The sequence below is a fragment of the Notolabrus celidotus genome, chromosome 8 (assembly GCF_009762535.1).
Source record: "Notolabrus celidotus isolate fNotCel1 chromosome 8, fNotCel1.pri, whole genome shotgun sequence".
NCBI classification, from domain to species: Eukaryota; Metazoa; Chordata; class Actinopteri; order Labriformes; family Labridae; genus Notolabrus; species Notolabrus celidotus.
This window is the reverse complement of record NC_048279.1, coordinates 23,690,724-23,707,869: the sequence shown is the minus strand read 5'-3', so window position 1 is coordinate 23,707,869 and position 17,146 is coordinate 23,690,724. Positions and strand designations below refer to the sequence as shown.

The following is a 17,146-nucleotide window of genomic DNA, read 5'->3' as shown; positions in this document are numbered from 1 at the left end:
GTCCCTTGAAGCACCCGAGCGGAAGGACCACACTGCGCAAGCGCAGATCAAACGGTCGCGCGGAGGATTTGAGTTTTGTTTGAATGGCTGCCTGGGAGCTAGACGAGTAAAAAACAGTGTTTTTAAGTTTTAGCAATGTAGAAATGGCAGCAAAGCTCAACCTGTCGGGGCCGCCGGACTCCGAAACATCGTCATTAAACGACCAAACGGTGTCCAGTCGTAGCAGCAATAGGAGTCTGAGAGTCGCCGAAAAGGAGAAAAGAAAAAACGAGGCGGAGGACCCGTTTGTCCTGGCCCTGAAATACTTCACTGACGGTAGGACCTTGACAACAAATACGCCGATAGCAGATGGTGGCATTTCTGTTACCAAGCTGGTTGACCTATTTACATTGGTACACGAAGTTGTTAACGGAAGGGAAAACTATGACTAACCAAAGACTGAAAATAGTCTAACGTAAACGTAACTGGGCTGGAGTGGTGTCAACAAATATAGCAAGTGTTGCTAGTTTGCTTACTTGGGTAAAAACTCATGTTAGCCTAAAAAGAGAGCAGTCCTGAAGTCAAGTAAGCAGTGCTTATTAAGAACATCGTTACAGAAGGCTCTTTGTCGAATAGTTTGGACATTCAATCCAAACACACTCCTATCAGTCATATATGTATTTTCTTGTATTCAAAATGCTATTAAAACTGCACTGATCAGTAAATAATGTAATTTGAGATAGCTAGACGTTCCTACTTGCAGGAATAAAATGTCAGGATGCCTAAAACTTTGGTCAACCTGGTTACAATTCAATTTAAGGTACCTTTAAATCCTACTACATCACCATAAGAGGCAGTTTTTATTTTTAATAGCCAGATGGGATATCTGTTTTAGATAATTAATTCTTATTATTTAGAATGAACATCTCAGATATCACAACTTCATTCACCCATGGTCAAATGTCATCTTAGCCCTATAGAGATTTCATTGTGAGATATCTGCAATATTATTCTTCTGATACAGAATGAACATTTTGGATGTCTGCAATATAATTTTTCTTAGGATGTAATACTAGACATCTACAATCTGATAATCATCATTTAAATCCAGCTATCCAAATTGGAAAATCCCATCAATATGAGTCCACAATACATGTGTGGATAACTACAATTTATTTGTTTCTACTCAAAACTATAATTATAGCTATTTAAATTTATTTAAAAACACCCAACACCATTTTTAATAAAAAAAAAAAAAACTCATTTATTACTTAGTTGTGTCAAACTGCTGGAATATTCAAACATTTCTCAAGACACACTCTCTAATGACGCTTCTCTCCTCTAGTTCAAGCAGGAACTCCTGTGACTGGGAATGATGAGGTGGAAAGGCACCTGGTGCAGGTGGAGAGGGTGGCCTACAACAGAGGATTGTCCTCAGAGGCCATCTCCATTATGCTTGAGTTTGCCATGAGCCTCCGTATGGGTAAGGTCCAAGCAACAGAAGTGCACTGGGTATTTATTATGGTGTTTCTAGCAAAAGGAACAGGACTGTAAAACTTGAATGATTGAAATAAGAGTTTAGCACACTGAAATCATGTATTTTTAAATGTTTTTTAATAATATAAGGTGCTGTATGATGGAAAACACAATATGAAATCATTTCTTACTTTCATATTGACGTTCAAATGTGCACACAAGTGTTTTTGAGTCTTCTAGGAACAAAACCTAGATAAGAGAACTTTGCTGAATGTCAGGATCTTCTTAAAAACTGTGAAAGTGTGTTTTAAGAACATATTTCCTCTTGAATGGTTGCTGAATGAGGCCCTTTGTGAATCATTTCTGTGGTAAATGTTAAGAAGTGAATAAAGGCTGTTGTCTGCCAGTAATCCCCCGTCAGACACAAACCTGGCAGCAGTGTTAACTCAAACTAAAAATAACTAAACTAAATGAATTCATCTTGCTTCTGGTTTTGGTCATAAAGTGATCCAGTCTGTTTCAGAACCAGTTAAAAAAACTCATCACAAGAGCTTTAATGTAAATGAAATAACTCAACCCAACTTGCATTTCTGTTCCATGCAGAAATGAATCAAACTGAACAGACATATTCAAACAGCATCTCACTGTGGAGTTGTAGTTTTAACCACGTTACAATTATATTGTAAATATATCATAATTACCAGACAAAAACATGTAACACCATCTGGTAGTTATGTGTTAGTGTTAGTGCAATGCTGGAGCCAAACAATGCTTATGTAGTGGACGTCTTGGGACTCGGATGTGAGATTCAGCAGACTAACTCAAACATGAATACTGTGTTTTATTCTTGTATGTAATGTATAGATTTTTTTTTGTTTTGGAAGATTGCATTTAGTCAGTCTCAGAATCAGCTTCCTTTATTCAGATTTTTTCCCGTGTGTTTCTATGTGTAGGGACCACTCTGTGTGCCAGGGTGCTCAAATGTTTAATCCCTGCAGCGACTGTGCCACAGGAGGCTGTTGTTCGAGCCGTGGTTTGGCTAGGTGTCGGTAAAATACCTATAACTACACAGGTAAGTGCAAATGTTTTCATGAAATAAAATCTCTTTAAGAATAAGTACAATCTTTCTGTTTGGTAAAACATCCTGTTTTCCTCAAAGATGAATTGTGTTATTAAAATGACTGAGAATTAATTATTGTTAACAGAAAATCCTTTAACATTACTTCCAATCTCTCTTTATCTTCTTTTCATAAATATTATGATCCAGTCAGATGTGTCTTTCAGTTTTCAATATGCTTGGAGTTATCCACTATTTGAAATATGTGCATGCTCATTACATCCTCTAACTTTTGTCATTGTCAAAATTATACCACACATGATCCTTTTTTGTGTTTTCTTGATTATGTATTGTCTTAGGTCCTTTTCATAAAGTGGGTGTTGACTGTATTTGACATGATCGATGCGAAGGACCAGCTTCGTGCTATCTACGGCTTCATCTTCGGTTTTGTCACGGAGGAAAATCTGGTATGTGTCTCGTGTGTGTGGTAATCCTTTATACATGTATGTGAGCAGCAATTCTGTTGTCCACTAAGCTTTCTATATTTAAATAAGCCAGGGCTTCTTTTGTTTTAATCCGTAACTATGGATTTATGAAGTGGCTTTTTAATTTAGTTTTATCATTATTGATTGTAATGTGAGAACAATGCTCAACTTTTTTTAATGTGCCAGTTTTAACCTTTTGGCTTAGTTTTAATTGCATTATTTGGCCTGATGTTTTGGTTGGGTTGGTACAGTTTACAGGCAAAAGACAAAAATGACTGACAGCAATGATAACAAACCAGGCATCTAAAGGCAGTGCATGAGCAACAAAGAGCAACAGGAAGCCGAAATACAGACAATCTATGCTAATTATTTAAATTATTTGACATGTGCGAGCATGCAGAATAGCTGAAAGTAATGTGATACAAATTAAATAAAACAATTGAAGAGGAAATATTGATGATAATGTTAAATGATGCTGCAACCAGCTAGTAAAATAGGAATATCAAACTCCAGTCTGAGTGTCAGAAGGTATTCAATTCATACTGCAACCATGCAAATCCTAATAACCACAGGCCAGCCTTTGATGGGATAATGTGGCATTTATAGATGTCTGACTGGAAAAATTGACTGGCAGAAAATTCAAATGTTACAAAAGAGTTGAAAAGTGTGGGCCTGGTTTATACTTCTGTACTGACTGTTGTAGGTCAGTCTGACCCAGTGCCTAGACAGAAGCCTATGCGCCTAGCCTGACGAGCACCTCCTCCAAAATATAACTCTGTGTTGAATCAGCTGAGACTGCAAGCTCTGTGATAGGTCCTTTGGGTAACATTGTATTTTCAGAATTGCCTTACATCGGCCCTACATTGAATCTCAAGGATGTTTGTGTAACTACGGCATTGAGACAACGCAGAAGTATAAACCAGGCTTTAACCAGCAGCTTGTTTTAGGAAGCAGGTTTACCGAGTTAACCTCTCTGCTACAATCAGATACCCCCTCATGTCTATAGTTGAAGGCAGTGATCTATACAACTCAAAAAGTAGCATAAGTCCCTGTCATCCTCTGTGTACTTGCACGTTTTTTTTTCCACTCTGAGTGATTGTCTGTTTTTTCAGAGTGATTAAATGACTAAAACTCTGTAATGTGACATTCAGTCCTCTAAAATACGGCTGATGTGAAGCTATTATCTTGTGCCGTGTTTTTCAGTGCCCTTTCATCTGTCATCTGTTGTACCTCCTGACCAGAAAGGAGAGTGGTAAGTCAAACATTTTAACACCTCAAACATGATCCACATTTGTTTTCTATTTGAATCCTTTTCCTTTGTCTTTGTTGTGTTCTCATCTTCTCTGCCAACATTATTGACTGCTTATCTGTTTTTGTTCTGGTATTGCAGTCAGAGTCTTCAGAGTAAGGAAGCTTCTGGAGCTACAGTCTAAGCTGGTAAACATTCTGTGCCCTTAAAGCCATTTATCAAAGCCACAACATTATTTCCTTTCTCGGCATGAACATCTACTCAGTGATGAATTGCAGGATTATTTTCTACACTGTGCGCACCATTCCCATTAACTGTTACCCTTTCCACGTCGTCGGTTATTGTAACATTCTCCATTATTAGAAAGCATCAATCATAAAGGGAGATAATGCATACATGTGTTGTTTATTTGGCGTGCTTCTGTGTCCTTAGGGAAGGCAGCCGTTCCTGCTGCACCTCCTGTCACTTTATAAAGTGTTCTGCCCTGAACTGGTGACGCTCTCCATTCCATCACGAATGAAGGTTTGTACGTGTACGATGCAGCTTATTCTTAATGTGCTGTTAAATATTGGTTTTAATCCTTGTTATCCTTTGCTTTCTTTTTTGACAGAGTGGGTTTAAGAATCACAACTCTCCCTGGAAATCAACGTTGTTGGCGGTCCAGAAAAGGAATGGGTCCCAGGTCGCATCCAGCATCGGTCCAGCCTTCACAGTTAAAACCAACTCCAGGAAAAGGGTACGGAGGTCTATAAGTTTTCAGATGCACTGCTTACTGTGTCTGCAGTGTCTCGCTTCATTAAGCTGTTTGCCAATTTATTCCCAGCTTTTCATTATCCTCACCGCCACCTTGGCATTAACCTAAAGGCTTAACCTGGAGCTATCTTCAGGGGTAGAACTGTTATCATCACTCTGCTCTCTACAGAAGCCCTGGAAGGCAAATGAGATTAAAAAATTGTGATTATCAATATTTTCTTTCCTGTGTTGATGACTTGAGAACAGCAGATTAAAAGTGTTGGACCAGATACTTATTTTAAGTTCCTTATATGTTTAATCTGTGAAAGACTAAAAATAAACGAGGTCCTCCAGGGAAAAGTTATTTCCTACTCGTATCAAAGCCAAATGAATAATACAGGAAAAAGCTAAGAGAGATAAATCTTGCAAATACTTTCTTTCACACGTTCTTTTGTCATAAACATTGGGAGGTTTGAAAGTTTGGATCAGACTTTTTTTCATTTTTACATTTTTTTACATCACTTGCCTCTCAGATATTCTACGCACCTCACATTGTGCATAATGTTAACGTTTCAAACCATTTGGAGTGTTTTCAATCAGTTTGCCTTTCGTTTTTCTTTTAAGGAGATACAGTATATAACTGTTTTTGATTGCCTCACTTATTTTCCCTTTTTTGTCCCTCCTCTCTCAGAAACACTGCCACCTGGAGTTTCCAACATTGAATTCTGTTGTCAATAAAACGACTCAGGCTGAGGCGTCCTCCAGCAGAAAGCTGGTCCCCCTGGTGCAGCTCCACTCCTTTGCTCAGCTGCTGGAAAATATGGACCGTATTGAGGTAATTCTGCTCCGGTCAAATCTCACCTCTGCAGCTCTACTGTGTGTGCACCTCTTCTCTCTCAAACTTTCTACTACAATCGGCTCAGCTTCCACAGTTGAATGATTTTTCCCACAGCCCCAATACGCCTGAAGTACAAACAGATGGAATATCATTAAGCCATTCAGCCAGAAGATCATTCATCATTTAAGCACTTGAAAGAAATGCACTCAAGTTTCTGAATGGCCTTTGGAAACAAATGTGATGCATCCTCACAGCCACTGGGTGGTGCTGTGCAACTGTTAAATATCTCCCACTGGCAGAGGAGAACACAGTAGCCTGGGGCTGTGATTGGTTTATTAGATTAGAGCGTAACCAGCTTCATGGGCAGTGTTTATCATTTGTTTTTCGACAGGCTATTGTTCTTTTACACTGTTATTGTCAGTGTTATCCATCATCTGTGAGTGATAAAAGCAGCAGACTGGAGATGATGTGTATCTGAGTGATGCACTGGAAGAGGTTCTGTAGCATTTGGTCATCTACAGAGACCTCTCTCCATAAATGTCTATTTGTCCTACAGATTCAGTGTCCTGATAAACAAATATAAGTCATTCTAAACGGCTGGCAGACTTTTATGGGTCATGCTTCATAAATTCATGCCCACAAAGTCAACGTGTACAATAAGGCTTTCGACGGGCGGCAACATCATCATGTGTCTTTATTGCTGGGAAACCTCATGTGTTAGCAAAGACAGATGAGTGCAGTCAATCTCACTCATAAAACTATTCAACAAAAGACACTGACGAAATGATCATTGATTATTTCCCTCATTGCGCTCCTCTGGTGCTGTCAAAAGCTGAATGGGGCTTTCTCTGTGTAATGATACACTTCCTCAGTAATTATTGAAGAACTGAGCTGTGTCCATTCTCAGTCTGTCTTCTTCTCATTTCAATTTATTTATTATCCTGACAAAGCCTCCATATTGGGAGGCAGCTGTTCACACACAATGAAGGACTGTATAAACAATGCAGTGTGATGGGAGAAATGTCCTGGTACTGGCATTATGGGGATTACTGGGTACTGAAGAATTATCCCAGTGGTGGATTTCTGGCCCGCTCAGTCAACACAAGGACATCAGCATCAGGTTATTCTGTAGCAGGTTAACAGACTGATTTAAAATTGCCTTGGGGGAATCAGCGATACACATTTCTATGAAGGTGGTTTATGCCAGAGTTTACTGTGTGTGTAGTTACTGTGTGATTTTATTGTCCTTATTACTTTCCACCTTTTCTCCCTGTTTATCACTTATTTAAGCCTATCAGTAACACTTTCTTGCATATGTTTCCCATTTCATCATCTTACCTCCACCAGCTGCCCGCTCAGATGGGCTCTTTGCTGGGCTCCAGTCTGGCTCTGCAGTACCTGGACTGTGTACAGGATGAGTCCGCCCTCCTACGTCTCAACTTCTGGCTCGGCTGCGCTCTCCAAGAAGGTAAGGGAGGAGAGGAGAAACGACCAAACAGCTGTGACACAGTCTCTGAAGAAGCCTCATCTAAAGCAAACTTGACCCTGACTTGAACCCTAACACATAACCCAGTTGGCATATCAAAGGGGTTCTTTGAGAGTAGGCTCTTAAAGAGACTGTGTGTGTGTGTGTGTGTGTGTGTGTGTGTGTGTGTGTGTGTGTGTGTGTGTGTGTGTGGTGTGTGTGTGTGGTGTGTGTGTGTGTGTGTGTGTGTGTGTGTGTGTGTGTCTGTGTGTGTGTGTGTGTGTGTGTGTGTGTGTGTGTGTCTGTGCGTGCGGGGGTGTGTGGGGGGTGGGGTTGCTGTGTGATGAATGATGAAGCAAATTGAAAATCTTCTGTTTTCTGTTGATTCCCTTGGCTTTCTCAGTAACTTAAATACAACTTTTTTTCTACTTCTGTTAAGAGTTTTTGTTCTGCAGTGACGGAGGAGCCTCTCAGAATTCAGAGGAAGCTTTGCAGTTTTTAAACAAGTTGCTGTCTACACATCACTTTCTCCAGGTGAGCCCCAACTTTCAGGCTGCATCCACAACTTATAATGTCTGATATTAAACAGATGACTGTTTGTCTATGCCTAGTGTTCACACCTCTATAGTATTTCTGAATGCCAAATTATGGAAACTCTTGGAAATATCCTGGAGCCCTTCAGTTGAAATGGCCATCACTGAGGCCTCCTCCATTATAACAGACGGACCATGAGTCAGTTTAGAAAATAATAAACAAATACATGTTTCTCAGACATGCTTTCTTTTCCCAACATTGGTTTTATTGATTTTCAACAACTTTAGACATACATTTATAAACATTCATACACATATCTTCACATATGTGCAGAAATACAATACAGAACACAAAAATCCCAGGTGCATTAAGAAAGGAAATAGAGGTATAGCACATCTTACATCCACACATATGAAAATAAAATAAATAATGATAATAAAAATACACAAACACATTATATACATACACATGTACCCACATACACAAACAAATAAATAATATAAACATAAAAATAAATAAATACAAGTATGTAATAAAAATAATAATGTATAAGATAGAAAGAAAATAGAATAAATTAATAAGAAGAAGGAAAACAGTTCTTGTACTATGTCAGTAATTTGAGTTGGGGAGTGTTGAAGGAGATCTCATTCTAGTATTGAGCATCTAACATTAACCTGGGTATCTCAGAGGGCCATCTATTTTCTGTAGAAGATTTAATTGGTTAATTGTTGTTGAAAAGTAAGTCAAGTTTATTTACATAGCACAGACGGAAGTCACAAAGGGCTTGAAAGAAAATATAACAAATAGATGAGGGGTGATGTCATGATTGACAGCTGTGTTGACAAATGCAGCTACTGCAGCGTTCTTTCCCAAATTAATAGAGTAGAAGAGGAATGGTGAGTGGAAACCTAACCAACACTAACACAAGTGGGGATAGACCGATATGTTTTTTTTTCAGGGCTGATACCGATACCGATTATTAGTAGTCAAGGGGCCCGATAACCGATATTTGGAGCCAATATTAATTTGCAGTAAAAGGGAAAATATTGGTATCAAAATTTTGAACAATACAAACTCCAAAACTTAACTTTGTTTAAATGCCTTTAAGCATATGTTTATTAAACAGCTTTTCAGATTTGCAACATGTTAAAGTTTTTTTTTTATCTTAGACAATAGACATCTTTGTTTTAAAATTCTAACAAAAAGTGCAGAGAGCTCCCAGGCTCAGCAGCATGTCTTATAAAGTTGAATTAATTCAGTGTTTTGAAGTGTGGTTGTATGAGTTATAAATCACTAGTAATTGTAGGGGCCATAACGGATACTGCTCAGCTCGTCTCCTGTGATGAGAAATGCAGGGAGAAATGGAACGCAAGCTAGGCTACGGTTTCTGCAGACGGTGTCCTTTCTGCCACGTGATTTAGCGAATTATGAAAGATTCCAACCCGAGCACTCACTTCAAGCATGCTCTACTTGGAGATACCTGGTAGTGCGGCTGCATCAGAGCCAAAATAACCCAGTTTTAAATTGATCTCTTATCGGCTGTTGGATTTTTAAAAAAGGCTGATGCTGATCTGTGTCAAACTGCCAAATATCTGTGCCGATAATCGGCCCAGCCGATAATCGGCCTATCCCTAAACATAAGATTAATTAAACATTTTATACCCATGAGTGTCTGCTTCAAATCCCCCCAACATTCAGTTTTATATCTGAGGCATCATTGACATTTTATCTGAAAAGTAAATGTGTGTTTTGGTCAGTGTAAGGGGCGTGGCATCAGTTCCCCGGTTCCACTAGCCAGATTGCTTTTGTACATCCCTTGGCTGCAAAATACATCACCAGCACAATATGTCAGTGCCCACTGAGGAAGTATTTTGGCTTCATTCATATATTTTTTACAATGGGAGGAGATGGAGGCATGTTGCCCCTATTAAAATACAGTCAATGGTCAAATTAAATGAGATCAGGTAACAGTTTTATCCACTTGAACAAAGCATAAGAGAATATGTTGATTTGTTTTCCCTGCTGAAAGCTGTTGTGTGGTTGATTATTGTATACAATATGCCAGTATGCAGAGTGTGAATACTGGTGTGGTGGATGTCGCCTCAGGGTCTTCTCGACCCTCACACCCTTCCCTTCAACATTTCCTGTGTTCAGTCTCCTTCCCCCACATAACACCTGCTAGGAAATGGAAATTTAGCAAATGATCTCACACACATTTCTCCATCAGGAGGGGTTTATCCAGTTCAGAAGCTTTTCTCTACAAATTTCTGAACGTGTGGGACGGCTCGCTCCTCCGCCCGGAGATCCTCGGCCTGCTGAGCAACATCCCCGTCGTCCCCAGCTCCCGTAAGTTTGGTTTGTTTCTGTGTGTGGTCGTCTTTTATGATTAAGACAATCATTTCTTTCAAACTGCACTTTCATACATAAAAATGTAGCTTCGCTCCTATGTTAGCAAGGCCTGACATTAAATGTCACAGGATCTGCATTGTAGTGTGTTGAATTGTAAAGCTTGAAAAACTCTAACCTCCTATCTCCTCCGCTTCAGAAATAGGACGACTTCTCTTTGAGCCCCTCATGCAGCTCTTCTTCACATCCTCACTGTTTTTCAAGGTAGGTTTACCTCTCTGTGGCACAAGTAAAATGAATTTGCTGCTGCTGTTCTACTCTAATTACAAAAACCTTCTGCTATGAGTTAATAGAGAAGATAAATAGGGTTTTTCTTGTATTATTCTGCAGGCATTATGGGTCTTTTATTAGCTTAGTGTTTAAATTACTGTGCTTAGTCATTCCCCTTTTTGTTGTGTGTGTGTGTGTGTGCGCACAGTGTGGACTTATGGAGTGTCTGAACAGCATGCTGTTAAAGTGGCTGACCTGGCACTCGGTGTACGCGCTGGAAGACGACCTGGACATCAGCCTTAACAGCCACACCTCCATGTGAGTCTAACACACTACACACTACTCGCTGCTTCTTGTTTACGCCTTGAGCATAAACAAGCGACGGATCTGTAACACTGTGTCCGTTTACTCGAGCGAACAAGGGTCATTGCTCTTCTAGCTTTTACTTTCAGTTGGAGAAATGCCTCCTCAACCCTAATCAGTCCTTACGGATTTAATATAAGTGTTAACATGTTCGATGGGTTTTATTCCCCGTGGGTTTTGTGTAATGAAAAAGTGACTAACCTTTATAGGTGTTCTGGGTCATTAACCGAATCCTGTTACAAATAACAGGCTTAATCCATCCTTTAATTGAAGGTGTGGCCTAACATTGTGTTTTAGTCAAGCACTAAAACTGCGTTACTTCATCAGATAATAGGATAAATCTGAAACCTCATACTGGTCTATACAGACACTTTATTTTACGTCAGCCTTTTATTGCACACAAGCAACTAAGGCAGACGAGTGTATTGATAAATTTCCCCTTGTGGTTTGTAGCCCGTTTATTCATCAAATCCTTTAAATTGGAATCTGTTTGTAGACAAAAACAGTCCTATTATCCAGATAAAACGATTCCCCCACTTCTACAGAAGAAGGCGGAGTTACTGTTGATTATGTTATAATAAGCAGTATTCATCAGTATCGAGTCTTTGCATGTGTAAACCATAATAAATGATCCAAGGAGCGAGAGATCCATTTTCATTCCTTGCATTTTCAAACTCTCCTCTGCTACTTAGCAAGAATAAACCCTGATTTAGAAATTGATCTTGCATTTGTGCATTCTAAACAAACTTTACTCGTGATGCAGTGTGTGTTCTCTGAGTTCTAAAGAACTGTCTCATGCCTTATTTGGGAAAGTTTTTGTCTTCCTCAAGGGCAAAACGGTTTGCTGGTGGTACAAGTTTCACTCAGTGTCTCTCCAGCTGCTCTGGGTTGAACTTGATGTATGTCTGTCTTTCCTGCTCTCTGTCCCAGAAACATGACTCTGTCAGGGTTCAAGGACTCCGTGATGGAGCTGGTCCTCTTTGTGGGTCGGCTGGCTTCTGTGGGGCTCCAGCTTGAAGGCTGTCACTCTCTCCTCCTCCACTTTGCCCTGGACTTCTATGAGACGGTAAATACGTTTGGGATGATGATTCAGTGTGTTTTGTGACTTTGTTACCTGGAAATGTGATCTTCCTTGTGCAGACCAGTGTATGTGATGTTGCAAGGACATCATCTCTTTGCTCCTCATCAAAACTGGAGGCCACACATGGACCAACATCCATTTAAAACCCTCCTGTTATGTTGCGGGTCAAATTGACCCTTTTTAAAGTTCAAAAATCGAAGAAAATTGTTAAGTATTTTTTGTCATGGAACTTCTTCTGCTTGGCTTAATAAGTGAAATGAATATATAAAAAATAGATACTGTTTGTTGGTCAGTTTGACACGGCAGTCAAAGTGGTGGCTAAAAGGAGTCAGAATGTCAAATACTACATATTTCTTTGCAACTGTGTGTCACACACACACACACACACACACACACACACACACACACACACCACACACACCCACACACACACACACACACACACACACACACACACACCTTTAACATGAATTGTTATTAAAAAAAAGTGAGTGAGTTTTCCTCAATAAACCATGATCTGTGAGAATTAAAGAACACTATTGCACTAAATATTGATTTAAATGGTTAGTATTGGAGTTTATAATGAGATTAAAAATGTTTATTGGGATTTTTTTGGGGTTCTGACACTTTGGATAATTAAATATGCCCCGGGTTAAATTGACCCAGGAACATTGTTGCTGTTCCTGAGAAACGAACATAACGGGAGGGTTAAACAAATGTGATCTGAACATTTCAACACATAAACTTACACTGGCAAAATCATGGCTTTTTTGGGGTGTGAAAAAAAATCACTGTTTTTGAAATGTACTGAGTGGAGAATTATATAATCTCTTTTATGATGACTACAATACAAATCTCAGTTTGAGTTTGAGCTCAATAAAATATGGTAATGATAGTCAAGAATCACAAAGCGATACGATCAGAAGGATTATGTTTTATTTTTAAAAATGAAGGCTACAATGAAATGAATAAAGTAAACAATAAGACGGATGGCAATCGTGACTATTGTACATCCTAATTATTCAATCTGATGCCTTTCCTTGAAACAGAAAGAGGAAATTAAGTTATGTCTTTTTAAAGCAAGTTACAAGATCAGCTTGTTGCAGCTCATTACAAAGCTGAATGAAAAAATAATAATCTACTTTACACTTTGAACTCTTTGATTGTCTTCAAACCTTTCCTTCTTCCAGGTGTGTGACACGTTTCTGAAGTTTGGGCTCCCCCTCGTCTTAATGCCTCCACCTGGTGTCTTTTACCCCCGCCCTGTTAGCCACCGACGCCGTCAGTGTGGACAGACTGGCCTACATCATGTACAGGTGGGGACTCTACAGTATCATGCAACAACTGTCCATAAGCCGATGAAAATACAAACAGTATTAACACCCTTAATGTGTCTTATGGTTCTACATATTTAATGACAGAACAACAATGCAATCAAATAACACTATTGTACCCGTGTTCATGTAAGACGCATGATAATGAGAGGCTAAGATTCAATACTCTGAATCCATCCTCTCTGTTTTATGTAGAATTCAAATGTCATTTATAACTTCCGTCTTTAATGACACAAATCCTCACATTGAACTGATAATTGTGTACACCCCAGGGTGCTGAAATAATTTGTCCTAAGCTAAGCGTAAAAGTCCCGTGGAAGAAGAAAATTAAAACATAATTGCTTCTTATTTTCTGACAGATAATTGAAAGCAAGCTCTTTTTTTAATAGTCCATTCCTGTTCACAGAGGTCACTGATTGTTCTCTTTCTCTTTTTGATTCAGGTACAAAGTGAACCTGACATCAGCCAAGAGTCAAGAAAGAGTCACAGAGGTACAAAAAAACATATTTTTCTCTGCAAAGGGAGAATTGAATGAATCATTAGTATTTTATTGACACTGTCAGCATGTAACTTGGTCCATTACACAGAGAACTTGACAAACAATATGGAGGAAATTAGTTTTTTATCAGCAGTGATTTGTCTGAAGAGCTAATTCAGAAGTTATCTCAAGTCCTCGATTTAAATGCATTTCGTTGTTCCTGAGTGGCGCTCTGTTTGTTTGGTTCACTGGGAGTCTTTCTATTTTGCATCTCTCACTCCAGGTGCTTAGTAATTCACAGCATTTACCTACAAATAACCTTTAATGCCCTCTCAGATGAGGACTGGAAAGGTTGTTGAATTAATACATCTGTCACTGAGAGCTGTGAACCTACAGGAACATGTCAGGCAGCCAGTGCCTAACCTTTGAAATGTCAGTGGTACTTTTTATTAAGAAAAATGGAATTGGTAAATGGCATCCAAATTAATCAACACATTGGCCTTGAAACCCTGCAGACACAGAGAGTGGTTTTCATCTGACTTCATTCCCCACTTTTCTTTGTTTGTTTCTTTCCCTCTTTTGGATTTCTGATTCTTTGCTCTTTCAGCAGGCCTTTCACATCAGCCGCCAAACTTTCCGAGAGTTCAACAACTACGGGTGGTCATGGCAAAACTGTCTGTGGAACTCCAAAATGTTTCATCCAGGGATGGGAGTAAAACTGGGAGAGGAGCTGCTGATGAGAGCAACGTGAAGCAGCACTGGTGCAGCTTCGACCTCATCCACCCCCGGCATTCATGAGTTACGCCGTCGACTTCATCAGAAGGTGAGTGTGGGCCATGGACATAGTGAGCTTATAAAGACAATGATTTAGTTCTTATTTCCTTGATTAAAAAAAGTTAAATGTAAAGGCCACTATACTATCTCCAAAGAAAGCTATTGACTGCACCTCAAATTCCCTGTGCTTATTATTTAGAAAAATCACCAAAAGGTTCCAGAGGTCTAAAACAAAACAATTTTGATGTTTCCCCCTTAAAAGACAACAGCCACTTCACTGTAACTCCTTACATCTTGAAAAAACACATTTCTGGCAGTTGTTTCCATCCTGTTATTTCAAATGACTGCTCACAGGGAGTATCTCCAAATGGGCTGATGTCCCTGAAAACCTTTTATGTGTCATTTAGCAAAATATTAGCACCTACCATTTATAAAATCTTCAAAATTCAAATATGGGCTACTTACTGGTTGCTATTTTATGTTGTAGCTTAGTGAAAATGTAAAAAAAAAACCTCTCAGCCTTGAGTTTACTAAAGACCTTAATTCAAGCACCCTACTAAAGGTATTTCAAAAGATACCTTTTAGCCCTTTTCATATTTTCAGTCTGCAACATCGCTGAAGCTCAGACGTCATCATGCCTCTGTACTTTCATATTGATCCTGCACCGCCATAATATGAGTGTCTCAATGCATGATTTCACATTGCCTTAAGCGTTGTGAAAGCAGGAACACCAAACACACAGCGGGTGCATCAAGTACACACACACTCGCACTCGGACATACACGTACACTCAGCACTACTCTGTCCTGCCTGCTCCATCAGCTCTCAGTGATCCGGTCCGGTCCCTGTATTGCTTCTGTTACTACCTCCAATGCTGGGACGGTGGTGGGACAACTTGGTCCCACCGTCACTTTTGAGACATTGAATACGTTTACTCTGACATTACTGAGACATTACTCTGAGGCGTAAATGTTGTGCCTTTAACTGGAAACATGAAAAGCGCCTTTGACTTTGAGATGCAGGAAACATCATTGTTGGTTTTTAGCATTCATCCTTGCATCACTGTATTGGAATCAGGGTTTATTTGTTGCAGACCACACACCATGTGTCGTCCGTTTCTTTGCACAATACCTGCTCCTCAGCTCCTGCTTTTTTTGTTGCTGATGGATCCACACACTGCCACTCTCTCCGTTTAGTTAATAGACTTGCAGACAAGAATTGAAGACAAATGTAGTATTAATGTAACTTTCATAGAAGATACATTAATAGAGAAGGCCTCTTAAGTATTAATGGGTGCTGCATGAGCCGTGGGTTTCATCATGTTAAATAATACACGCACCTCTTCTTGATTCGGTCCAAACGTAACATCCAGCCATGATCTTGTGAGATTTATCTCAGTGGGCTGACGATGAATATTAATGTTGTCTCTTTATCAGTGTTGGCCGGGAGGAAAGGACATGGACCTCAATTCCATAAAGGTATGACAGGTCTCTTTTTCATTCCTGCATTCATAATAGACCTCACACGTAGTTTGATGTTCATCAGTCACACTTCAGAGATTATGAGAGGCTGCTTTGATCATGAAAATCTTCAGATGTCACTGATCTGTTTTTCTCTTTGCGTTTCAGCTTTCTAAGCCATGGATTTGGTACCTGGAGTATTTGTTCACTCAAGGCTTTGACGGCCTCCAACAGTTTTTTCAGGGCAGCATCAAACGGCAGGAGACATCTGCCAGCGGCCAGGGCGACGGCCAGGAGGACAGTGTGTCCACACAGCCGAGGTAGAGGATCAACTCAGTCATGACAAAGAGAAACCACTCACTTCCTGCCATTTTTTTCCTCAAAGACTTGTACATATTTTAACTTTTACCTTCAAAGAGAGCCACATGAAACCTATCTGAGTCTTTCCATGTACAAAGATATACATGTTTTTTAATCTATTGTCTCATACTATCCCCTGTCTTCATCAATAGACCGTAAGGCATTGTTAGTTATCAATTTAATTTAAACCCATTTTACAGGAGGGATTGTACTTTTATTGCTAAAAATAGAAAACAAGAAACAGAAGGGGAGTCATTGTAACCCACATTGTTACATTGGTGAGAATTTACGTGAAATGATCCACATTGGTTTTGACGTGATACTATAACAGTAAAAGTAATTTAAATTGAATGATTCTTTTTCATGTTTTCTTCCTTTCTTTGCAATAAAACAAGCCTTCCCTTGTTCAATGTCAACTCTCCCACCTTAACACATCTTCCCTTGACTTGCTTTTTATTTTTCTTGTATAGCTTTTTGTGTGGAAACCTTGATATTTGCACTTTGTTGGAAATAAACAAGTGTGAGCCTTTTACTTTAGAAGCAAATAAAATATATTTTTTGTCTCAACATTTTACTTCAGCATTTCACAGATAACATTAGAGCACCTTGGCCTTGTGCCCTAATGTGAATCTGAATTTTGCCTCCTTCTTACACATTTCATTCAGATGATCTGACATTACAAGAAGCTTGTTTCAATTGACCCTCCCAATGGTAATCAGGCCCCCGCCTCCTCTTCTGCGTATGAAGACGCTTCATACAAGATTCATTCAACGATCAGTTTTATCTAAACATTGACCCATGCAGAGTGCAACTCGTGTTGTGCTTGTGATTATATGAATACAAAATTGTCGTCATATCTTCGTTG

At 39.4% G+C, this 17,146-nt stretch overlaps 1 protein-coding gene across 1 annotated transcript; it reads left to right on the top strand.

Annotated features, from left to right (window-relative positions):
* The first annotated feature begins 11 nt into the window (after window positions 1-11).
* Window positions 12-16,848, top strand: cenpi (centromere protein I). The gene is given in 24 exon segments (XM_034689812.1): window positions 12-315; window positions 1,325-1,462; window positions 2,409-2,527; window positions 2,872-2,979; window positions 4,201-4,249; window positions 4,388-4,434; window positions 4,679-4,768; window positions 4,857-4,982; window positions 5,670-5,813; window positions 7,164-7,284; window positions 7,721-7,815; window positions 10,043-10,056; window positions 10,058-10,161; window positions 10,361-10,425; window positions 10,640-10,749; window positions 11,725-11,860; window positions 13,066-13,131; window positions 13,133-13,191; window positions 13,652-13,700; window positions 14,295-14,424; window positions 14,427-14,468; window positions 14,471-14,514; window positions 15,898-15,939; window positions 16,090-16,848. Coding segments are annotated over 24 exon segments (2,226 nt in total). The 5' UTR covers window positions 12-143; the 3' UTR covers window positions 16,246-16,848.
* Window positions 16,849-17,146: the final 298 nt, after the last annotated feature.